The 11,666-nt window shown below is 36.3% G+C and overlaps 1 protein-coding gene, 1 long non-coding RNA gene and 1 other non-coding gene across 3 annotated transcripts; 2 read left to right on the top strand and 1 right to left on the bottom strand.

The window, feature by feature from the left end:
* The first annotated feature begins 2,913 nt into the window (after positions 1 to 2,913).
* On the top strand, positions 2,914 to 2,985 carry TRNAW-CCA. Its single transcript has one exon. It is a non-coding gene; the product is annotated as a tRNA-Trp (tRNA).
* Positions 2,986 to 4,388: 1,403 nt separating this feature from the next.
* LOC113293769 lies at positions 4,389 to 6,228 on the top strand. The gene is made up of 2 exons (XR_003332547.1): positions 4,389 to 4,652; positions 4,949 to 6,228. It is a non-coding gene; the product is annotated as an uncharacterized LOC113293769 (long non-coding RNA).
* A 2,649-nt stretch (positions 6,229 to 8,877) lies between these two features.
* On the bottom strand, positions 8,878 to 11,577 carry LOC113296544 (zinc finger MYM-type protein 1-like). Its single transcript, XM_026544846.1, has 2 exons — positions 9,525 to 11,577; positions 8,878 to 9,317 (listed from the first exon to the last, which is right to left on the bottom strand). The coding sequence occupies exons 1-2, from the start codon at positions 11,575 to 11,577 to the stop codon at positions 8,950 to 8,952; spliced, it is 2,421 nt and encodes an 806-aa protein (XP_026400631.1). The 3' UTR covers positions 8,878 to 8,949.
* Between the last annotated feature and the right edge of the window lie 89 nt (positions 11,578 to 11,666).

Raw genomic sequence — 11,666 nt, 5'->3', positions numbered from 1 at the left:
CATTAAGGTCTAGAACATATTTGGACTCATTTGATTCTTGATCGATAAAATTACTTATACTTATGTTGGATGTAATATGATTGTGTTGTTCCATTTAATCGTTGTATAGGGGAGGACCGATTTAGCTGCGCGCCTTATTAACCAGTACAAGAACAAGTATGACACATTTAAGCATCGTTATGATGTAAGTTTCACCTACATAGATATTATGCAACTGCAGAAGTATGATACAAAGGTGATAACTGATCAGTTATGTTTAAGAAAAACCGTGTATGTTGATTCTTGTGTTTATCCTTTTTATTGGTCTTACAGGCTTCCATTTGAGAATGGATAATCATAAGATGAATATTTCTTCGAATGTATGCTACCTGGTTAGAAAGATGTGCAGGATAATTGTCCAAAATGACTTTTTAACCTATTGGTTAGTTCAAGGAAATGTGGAATTTCAATACAACAGGGTAGATTTAGCTTACACTTGTTAGGCTAGATTAACCTTTAAATGAGAATATCTTTTGAAGTTTGCTGCAAACACAATTTTAATACAATAAAGGGAAAATATATTTTTCATGTACTCATTTTGGTTGGGTTTTGTTTATGGTGAATAATGATGAGATAAATTTAGCTTTTGCTGGAATGTAAGTTTCTTTTGCTGGTGTTTCTGCACCATATTTATTTTAGTGCATAGTTGTTGTTTACCTCACAAGCTATCTGAATTTCACTTGAAGTGTACCGAGGAGGCGCATCAACCAGTTGTCTCTGTTGCCAAGTGGATCTTGAATAATTGTGTCGAGTCTGAAAATATGAATTGGTAAATCTGTTTTGAATCAAATACAAATGTTTCCTTTTTTTCAATAATCTGGTTGTGGTGCTAACATGTTTTTGCTATTTTTTTTATCGGGATATTAGCCGACTCTAAGCCTTGTCCAAAATGCAAACGACCCATTGAGAAAAATCAGGGGTGTATGCATATTACCTGCACACCTCCTTGCAAATTCGAGTTTTTCTGGTAATTGGTTCATACATGTCAAATAAAATCCTTATATCATGGATGGTTATAAGCTTCTGATATACTTATAGTTTTTTTTTGTTTGCATTTGTTTTCAATATGGTATCGTCTCTGGGACTTGGCCATTAATGTTCATTTTCATATGCTTCCAGGCTCTTCCTTGGTGCTTAATTGGTCAGATCACGGAGAAAGGACATGAGGTTTTTATGCATGCAATCGCTACGAGACAGCAAATCAAGAGGGATTGGTACATTCTATTTCTTTACAGTTTCATAGTAAAATAGACCAAAACTCTTGAAAATTTATTAGCCCAAATCCCTCATTGTTTTATCCTGGTTTTCTTTTATAGTATGATGAGGCGGAGAAGAGAAGAGAAATGGCTAAAAATTCTTTAGAGAGATATACACATTACTATGAGAGATGGGCGACTAACCAGTTGGTAAGTTTTGTTTATCAGATAAGGAGATTGTATTTTTATACCTTTGGTTGTGTATATGTGTGTGTGTGTATATATATTCCTTAATCATGCTTTTGAAAATGTTTGCATTTGATTTAGTCTTCTCGTAGGATTTTATCTTTCTTTTGGTTGTATACAAATGTGACATTATGATAAATTTTATACTCAACAAAAGAATAAATGACCAGATTTAGTACTGTTGTTTTAGATTGATGCTGAACATCTGATACAATAAATTTCCCAGTATGCTTATAAATATCCCAGTGGCCATGTATGCTTATGAAAAATGATTTCACTATCTCTACCAGCTGTCTCTATATTAGAAGTTGACTCTCATTGTTTCTGAAATCATTGTGTATTTTCAGGTTCAGGAACAAACAAAAGTTTAATGTTCGTGCCAACTGAAGAAGGTTCCACATTGACTTTCATTTTTCTTCTTTTAGCTATTAAATGCGTTAGTTCTTTGAGTTTTTGTGTTATACTATGATCTTTATGTTGCTGGATTCCACATGTATCTTTTAAGAAAACTTATTAGGACTTGTATTATGCGAATTCAGGATTTGAATCCTCTTTGTGTGATTTTGAAACTAAATGTCAACTGAATTCAGTTATGGGTTGTGCAATGAATACAATGAATGTTTAATGGGATGGAATATGGTCCAACATTATTATTATTTGAGTTTGATTTTCTTTTTATTTAATCTTCATTTGAATTCTAATTTGATATTTAGTCGGATTCAGTCAGGCTAGACGGATCTGTCAGATTCAGTCAGGCCAGATGGATTAGTCAGATTCAGTCAGGCCAGATTTTTTATATTAAGATTTATATCTATGACTGATTGAAGTCAGTCATAAAGATTTTACCGTTAAAATCGGTCGTTGATACAAGATTTTCCACGACCCACAGAGACACGTCATAGTAGAAAAAGACGCTCAAACAACGACCCTTTCTTTGACCGCGAAAGCAAGTCATTTAACTCGTATCTATGACTTGCTTCGTCGGCCGCGAAACTGCTATTTTCCACTTGTGTCTCTACCATCAAGATACGAGTCTAAGAAACATGTCATTGAAGAAGCAAATGATCTTTCTAGACTCTCCAGAAATACTCTCGTTGGAAAGTTAAAGATCTTTGATAATGAACACGCATCTAGAAAAGAGGCGATTTCTCTTAAAGCTGCAAACAATTCTGAGTCCTCTAAGGATAAATCTGGTTCGCCAGATACTAAGGATGTTACTCCACGATAATTTAGAAAACTCTTGAGAGACAGGAAAAAGAGTATAGGGTCCTTTGTAGCAGATACGGTGTATTTATCATCCATATATGCTGTTAGTTTGTTTTGGTAGGGATGTCTTTCTTTCAGAAACCTTGAAAGCAAAGTCATTGGGCATTGTGATCTCATAAATCTGAATCTAGATTACTAAGAAACCTGTTATTCAATATTTCAATGTGAATCTGTGACACAATGGTAGCGTGTCTGACTCCACATCAGAAAGTTGCGTGTTCGATTCGCGCCAGATTCAGTTCTAATAACATTAAAAGCTTTAGCCGAAACAATATTAGGCATGCATATAAGCGGAAACATGTAATAGGAAAACTAGTATGTAAGTAAAAGAAAATAAGTTTGGTCGATTCCTGCCATTGTAAATGTTTTTTTTTATCCACATCCGTGATTCAGATATGTTGGGCTTTCAACAATTGTTTGACATTGAAACATGTAGGGTTAAGAGGGAAGGATAATCAAGTCAGGTGAAAGGGAAACAACTATGATTTCAGTGAGGTTCCGTGTTTACCATTTTCTTGCCTACAATATATGGAATTTTTCGTTTTAATGCTACGGTTTTAATTCATATTCTAACCTGATCTTAGGATTAATATTCCATATATGTGTAACACACATGAGAAGTTGAACAAATTAAACATATACAAAATAGTAACAAACGAATTGGGCACCAATCGATTAGTAAAAACGTGAGTAGGTGCAACACTTCTTTGGTTGTCTAGATGTTATAGGTTATTATTCTGAAAACGTCAGCACGGCAAGAGGCACTTTGTGATCAGAAAAAAGAGGCGAGCAGATACCCTTCATCAAAAGTCTGGCAGGCAAAGACACTACAAAAGTCTGTCAGGGAGTGAAGGAAAATACAGTAGAATTTGCCATGTTGGCCAACATAGTGAGTGGTCAGCTAATGACTATAGCACCCAGTAGTTGGATATATAATACATGTGGCTCGCAAATTAAGCTCCGTGAGCAGAAGAAAGTCGTGCTTTTCTCATACGTCTCATAGAGAGATTTTGATTAATGAGCAGGAAAAGAAGTTATGTTGAGGCTTCCAGAGAATATTGTACTCAACCGACAAGTCCAAGCCGCCGGAGATTTCACGGAGATTTTTTGCGTTGACGGATTTAGTTAGCTATTGCTTTTTGACATAACAGCGTCGGTTAGTTATATGTTATACTAGTAGTTGTTTGTTCTGGTTGGCGGATTAATTTTGTGCTGATAATGAATCCCAGTTAATGATAAGTCCCACATTGGAGAATATCATCTTGGGAATTGTGCATATAAATATTAATATTTGAAGTGAATATCGCCAACTAGCTATGAATTGTATGCCCACCCAATAGCTTTACATGAGCTATCAGCAAACTTTCATTTGATGGAGAACTTTGAATTTCGTCCTGCTAGCCGGTTTGGACCCGATTTACAAAATGGTCACACTGCTACAAACGTTTAACAAAACAGTCACATTTCCGTTATTTGTTCAGTTAAGTCAGGTGGTCCCACCAGGTCAGAGTTAAATAGACTTGTAAAATTACAACCCTATCCTTAACCTAACTACGCTTGATTTGTAGCCATTATCTGGTGAAAATTAATCTCAAGGAACATCTAGACGGACAGGAGCAGTCAGGGAAAAACACGATCTATAATGGTTAGGGTTCTAAGTTGCTATTCATTTCTTTCAACAGCTTCTTTCTGTCCGTCTCCATTATCAAATCTCTGCGAAAATTGCGGTTCACTAAAGAATGAGAGATTGAGTGAAAGAAATCGCAAACATATCTTTATAAGATTGCATAGTTCGTCGGTATGGTTTTTCTTGTGAAGATTTTGGAGCTTAGACTGATTTGTTTGGTTAATGAATATGGTGGTTTTCTTACAAGAGATTAACACAATGTTCGGAAACATAATGAGGTTAGTTTTCCTTGACCCAAATTGTGATTTTCATATTATTCTATGAAACCCTAATTTTAAGTTTTTAGGAATTTTTTCATAAACCCTAATTAGAGAAAATCAGGGATTTTATCTGTACGTTGATGATTTTGTTACTAACTGGTTGTTTAATTGCCAATATTAAGGATGTGATATCTAATTTTTTCATAACTCCTAATTAGGGAAAATCAGGGATTTATCTGTACGGTTGATGTTTTTGTTACGAATTGAATGTCTAATTGTACGAGTCTGATAGATTATTGTGTTATGAATTACAGGAATTGGATGAACGGGTTAGAAATGGAAGTTAGGGTTTGAATCTGGTGCTAGCTGTAGATGGGAAAACAAGTCCTGAGAGAGATGGAGGCGGGTCTGGTAGTGTTGATGAGAGGGGTTGCTGTTGAAGCTGTATGTGGAGAAATTGCAGAGAAACAATGGGTCTTGGGGTTTTCTGGTGGTTGTGCTACACAATGGTTTATGAATCTGGTGATGGGGATGGAGTTGCAATACAGCTGAAGGTAAAGCCAAAATGAATGGTTTCTGTATAGGGTTTTTGATGGAATTGATTTGATGTTGTTGTTGATGATTGAAAGAAAGAAAAGATGAACTGAAATACTGAAGTTGGTGGTGTTAATGTGGTTGGAGGTGGTGATGTTCTTTGAGCTATTGAAGTATGCTAGTGATAGAAAGAGCAGGTTTTGGTGGTTGGAGTTGTGAGAGATTCAAATGGTCCTATTGAGTCAGTTGAATTCAGGGACAAAGATGGTTGTTATGTGGTGTTTGATGCAGAAACTGAGATGGTGGTGTTGTGTAGATGCAATTGCAGGAGATAGAGTTGGGGTGTGGAGAATCAGTTGCTCTCTGATTCGAATTGTAGGTTGGAAGAGAGCTCACACGGCAGGAAAATGGTTTGTGTTTGTGTGTTTTGGGGGAATGGGTTTGTGTCTGATTTGAAATTGCATGCTACCAAGGTCTGTGTGGTTATGCTTTGAGATTCCAAGAGTTTGGGGTGAACATATGGCTGAAAAAGTAGCTGAAGAGAAGTTAGCTTATGGCATCTATCATCCATAACACCAGTACTTCTTTCCCTCTTGCAAAACACCGCAGCTAGCAAAACCCCAACACAACACTACTGCCAGTTGCAAGGTTGCATCATCACCTGTTAGCAAAACCCCAACACACCACTAGTCCACCTGCAGCTTAGTTTGACAACTACAAATCTTCACCGGCTTGCGGGGCAAACTGCAGTTGGTAGCCAGGCCACGTCATCCGCTGCCATGTGTTAGAGTTGGTATAATTCATCCGCTGCCATGTGTATGAGTTGGTACACGTCATCAGCTGCCACATGTGATAACTGAACTATGGTTGACAATAGCTTGAGTTAAAATGAGGGTATTTTGGAGATAAGTAACAGCTTTTTTTTCCCAAATTGTTATGTCGGACGGAACATGATCATTTTGTAAACTAATTACAAAAGTGTGACCTTTTTGTAAATGAATTATAAAAAGTAGGACCATTTTGTGATTGGTCTTTTAATTTAAAACCAACCTAATAACCACCTATATATATATATAACCACCACCTCCTCCCACCACCACCGCCGATTACCACCTCCACCATCTTTGATTATCACCACCACCAACCACCGATTACCACCACCACCACCACCTCCGAGTACCACCACCACAAACCACCGATTACCACCACCACCTCCTCCAACCACCACCACCACCGCCTATTTAAGAAATGTAACAACATAAGTGCAATCACAATTAGGTTCGGTTACATAATAATTTTATCGAGTATAAAAGACGCCAGTCGCAACCTGATTCTGCCATGGGACCACTCCGGAGGTATTTTCCAACAAACCCTTCATTTTAATTTGATTTTGATTGCTTCAATCGAATAAAAATCATCAAAATATGGTTTTAATAGGAGTTACAGAGCCATGTTCGGTTAGGCCGATTTTCCAAAAAACCCTAGTTTACTAACCGAACTTCTTGAAAATGAAGAACACGAAGAAAAGTTCGGTTCTATTGGACTTAAAACTAAGTCATCGAATTCTCTGTTCGGTTGTTTCGCAAAAAATTTTAAAACTACAAAATAACCGAACTTAGCCAATAGACGCTGGAACTTCACATTTTTTTTGTTTGTTAAGTTCGGTAACTTCACAATTTTATCGCAGAAACCGAACTCAGAGTTCGGTTGGTTAGCTGTTAGGTTCAAGTTTGCGAAAGAACCGAACTTTGTAAACTTATATACTCTTATATTACGTAAAGTTCGGTTAGATCAAAAGTGCTGCAGTTTGCGAACCAACCGAGCTTTGTACACCAAAGTTCGGTTAGTTGAGAACCAACCGAACATAACACTGTAACTCCTAGAAATTCTATTATTAGAGAGTTCGGTAACCTGCGTGTTTGGAATAAGTAATCGAGCTACACTTTCAGATGAGTTCGGTTACTTGTTCGTCGCACGGGGCAACCGAACTACAACTACAGATGAGTTCGGTTACTTGTTCTTCATATAAAGTAACCGAATTACAGCTTCAGATGATTTCGGTTACTTGTTCTTCATATAAAGTAACCGAACTGTTCAAAACCCAGTTCAAATCCGGATCATTTTGAAGATTAACAAATATTCTAGGAGAGGATGGAGATGAAGAATCAGATGAGTTTTCAGCATTTGAATACTCAAACTTAGTGAATTGGAAAAAAATAATTATTTTTCATGTTTTCTCCTTCATCTTCTCTAACTGTACTCTCTCAATAATTCTACTCAACCAATAATAAACTCATGTTTTAATTTAATTTCACTAATTGTTTTTAACTAAATCATTCACTAATCATAACCTAAAATTAATTAAGAGGATAGATTAGATATTAAATAAATAATTAGATATTGGGTGACCTAGAATTACTTCTAATGCCTTTATCCAAAATAAAACCATGGTCCCAAAAAATCGTTCCACATTAAGGTATCTTATGTACGTCCTTGAGCCCTTTTAGACAAAGTCCTAACTCATTTTTCTTCTCCTCTTTATTATCTATCTTTGCTTCTCCTCGCATCAGCAGCTATTTTAGTTAGAATCATCTATAGGGTTTGTTGAAGCCTTTTCAGGTCATCTTTGATGCTGTTAAGTTAATACTTCCACGACACGGTTAACAAGAATACCTTCCGTCGCCATTACAAGGTTTTTGTATTTTGAAGAAACCAATAGACTAGAAGATTGAGAAATTATCCGGCCGGGCGGGAGTTGGATATGATTTATCCACAGCAAAAAATTGGCAAGGAACAGAAACATTGACGTCGTCAATCAAACTACAACCTACACTTATCCTAGAATCAATTTTCTTCATTTCTCTCTTTACCATAACAACATCATCCCATCTCTTGGCTCAGCTGGCTTCTGTATACAAAACTCAGACTCATCTAAATTGCCGCATTCCATGGCTCTTCTCTCAATAACAATCTCGCTGCTAACTCTCCAATCCTTATGAACTGTGCACTCGTTTAAAAGTAATGGAATTTTGTGAAAGTCATGATGAAACCAAAACAAGCTCAAGTTCAACGAAGCCGGAGAAAAAAAATGTCTTATAGTGTTCATTACACCCAACATGACTAGTAGTGGAAGTTTTGTGTTTGGCTACAAAGTATGAGTCCCATTGGATTATTTAAGTAGCTAGATGTTTCTTGAGGCAGGATATTGATAGGGGTTGGGGGATAGTAGTAGAGCAACTGCCCTTCCTAGAAGCAACTGCCCCACAGAAAATACCTTGCTAATTACAAAAAAATCTATATAAACCAATTTATTTAGTATCAGGCAAAACAAAAAGAATATCGAAGTCCGTCTTTGTTTTTGGCCTTGTTATTCCACTTAAGGTGCAACAAGCTGATTGGCCTAAGTGCCAAGGGGCGCATTGGGTGGACCTTAATCCACGAGCCAGTCATAAGATGTTTAAAAGCGAAATTTGTGTGGTCATTCTGAAAATGTGAGCATGCACCACGAGATTGTAAACAAAAAATATGAGCAAGAACGAGAGGAGATGCACCTCCTCATTCGTCAACTTGGCAGGATGGTTACAGTAAGAGCAGAATATTTAGTAGTAGGGGTGCGCCATGCGTTTGCAGTAGTGCAACACAAAGGCGACCAGGACCGTTCCTGAATGTTTTTTGCCCCGAAGCAAAAAAATAAATTATGCCCCCTCCCAAAAAAAAATTTCCACACAACTGTAATAATAAAAGATAATTATATAATTATATTGACATCTAAACATAAATTTTACAAAGTTCGTCGAAATACTTTCACCCTTCGCGTATTCTTAGACGCAAACTCTCTAATGATGGATTTGTAGTCTATTTTTTCAGCTATGGTTATTTCAATAGCTATCATAGCCAATCCATTCAATCTTTCTTGCAACATTGAGGACCGAAGATAAGACTTGATTAATTTCAGTTTGGAGAAACTTCTTTCTGCGCTTGCCACGGTAACAGGGACGGTAAGCAAAATTCTATAAGCAACCCAAGCATTGGGATAACATGCTTCCAAGTGTTGCAAATAATGTAATACCTCAATTAGTTTCTTTATCTCGGCCGGCAGTGTCCTTTTCATAATCTTTAATTCAGTGTACAGATCTCTCCCATCAATATCTGAAAGTGTACCATAACTTAGATAATCTTCAAGTTTAGTACATGATGCCAATAAACTATCATCACTCATGGATTGTAATTTCTCCAAGTCGAATAAGAAACCATATATGTTCTCGTACTCCTTAAATTGCTGAAATCTACTTTGAAATGAACGCAAAGCACAATCAACTATGTATAGAAAATAATTTTTTCTAAAAGATTCCTCACCTGAGTCAGGAACTGTCTCCTCGCTAGCATCATCATCGAAATGCTTCTTCCGCTTTCTAACACGTTGTTCCTGAAATTTAGGACTAATACCCATGTCAACAGCAATTTGTTTAGCTTCAACTAGTGCAGCTTGGAAGCCATTGTCTCTGTACTCTTTGAAAAATGAAACAAGCATTTTTATATGTTCAATAGCATCTCCCATATGCATATCTTTTGCTTGTAGTGATTTGCTAACGGAGTTGACGACCGATAAAAGGTCATACCAAATAACCATGCCAAGAAAAAATTCAAAATTCTTCATGTGATTCTTAAGTATACCCTGAGCAATACACTTTTCTTCATTATTTTTGGATGTCTTTATCAAGTGAATCAAAGCTTTTCGTATTTTCGGTGCTTGGAATTTTATTGCTTTAACACTTTCCACACGACATTCCCACCTAGTGTCAGATATTGGTTTGAGAGTGAGACCTTTAGATCCTACCTTCTTCTTAAAAACCTGCCACCGCTTTGTAGAAGCAGCAAATAATTTATAAATACATTGTACGGTCCCAAAAAAAGAATCTGCCTTTTCACAAGATTTAGCCATATCGTAAAGCATGCGATTAAGACTATGACAACCACATGGAGTGTAAAACGCCCTGGGATTTATCTCAAGCAACCTGTTTTGCACACCTTTCTCTTTTCCTTTCATGTTTGAACCGTTGTCGTAGCCTTGCCCTCTTATATCATCAATGTTTAGATTGAGTTTTTTCAATGCATCTTCAAGTTCCGAGAAAAGACCCTCACCTGTTGAATCATCCACTTTCAAAAATCCAAGAAAAAATTCTTCAACTTTTGCTGGAATCTGGGAAACATCTACACATCTTACCACAATAGACATTTGATCCTGATGAGTTATGTCTGGAGTACAATCAAGAATAATAGAATAATACTTAGCTGTGTGAATCTTCTTGACAATCGAACTCTTAATATTATCAGCGACCATGGATATCAACTCATTTTGAATCTTATGACTAAGATAATTATAACGAGTTTCCTTCTTAACAATACGTTGTAGATGAATATTTAACATTGGATCATGTTTCGCAATAACCTCCATAAAACTCAAAAAGTTACCATTGTTTCTTGTGAAAATCTTATCGCTGTCTCCACGAAATGCTAAACCATTTTTTGCAAGATACATCACACCATCCATTACGCTGTCCATTATTTCTATAAAACGCTGTTTCTCTTTGTTAATTTGTCCTTGCACCAGTTTGTCAATGGTTTCATTCTTTTTCAATCTTAATTCCAGATGAATCCACATTCTCATACATTCTTTATGTTCAATAGACATTTCATGTTTCTGAAGTCTTCCACTAAGATTATTCCAATCATCAAATCCAATGTCAGCTAATTGTGTTGAATCATCTTTTTTGAACAACTTGCAACAGAAACAAAATACTTTGTCTAAAGAAACTGAATATACAAGCCATCTCCTATCTTGCTTCTCCCTGTTTGCCATCTTACGGGTATAATGCTTTCTAGAAAAACGTTTACCAAATTTATCATAAGGAAAGTCATAATCTTCAACCCTTCTTGGACCGTTCTCAACTAAAAAATCAATCAATTTTTGATCGATTTTACCCCAATTCTTTGGATCAAAAATATCTTGATTCGGTTCTTCCATGTTAAACTCAGTCGCAGTACAACCATCCATGTCATTTACCTCTTCATTAACATTCACACTGTTATTATTCTCATTTAATTCATTTACATCTCCCCCACCTGCCACAGTATCAACATTTCCGGCAACATGTGCATCATTACCATCTCTGTTTATCTCATTTAAATTTTGATCAACATTTTCACAAGTATTGCTCTCAACTGTACGATTAACGTTCCCCCCCGTATCAGTAATTGCAACATTCACATTATCTACCACAATGGTTTCACTTGTTCTTACCACATATTTTTCAAGAGACCCAACAAGAGATTTTTTGAACTCTTCTTTCTTCTTAGATATTTTTCTATTTTGACATCCTGATGATTGCTTTCTTTTGAGTGGAGGCATGCCTACGGGACAAAAAAAACAAGATTAATGAATTTCCTTATACATGAATAAAGAGCAATAACTATTTGAAAAAATGGAAATCAACAGTA

Source organism: Papaver somniferum, chromosome 7 (genome assembly GCF_003573695.1).
Source record: "Papaver somniferum cultivar HN1 chromosome 7, ASM357369v1, whole genome shotgun sequence".
Lineage (NCBI taxonomy): Eukaryota > Viridiplantae > Streptophyta > Magnoliopsida > Ranunculales > Papaveraceae > Papaver > Papaver somniferum.
This window is presented reverse-complemented; position numbering and strand designations above follow the sequence as displayed.

Coding starts and splice junctions, on each gene's coding strand:
- LOC113296544 (XM_026544846.1), bottom strand. CDS start 11,577: ATGCCTCCACTCAAAAGAAAGCAATCATCAGGATGTCAAAATAGAAAA. Junction 9,318..9,524: donor GGAGACAGTTCCTGACTCAG/GTGAGGAATCTT, acceptor GTACACTTTCAG/ATATTGATGGGAGAGATCTG.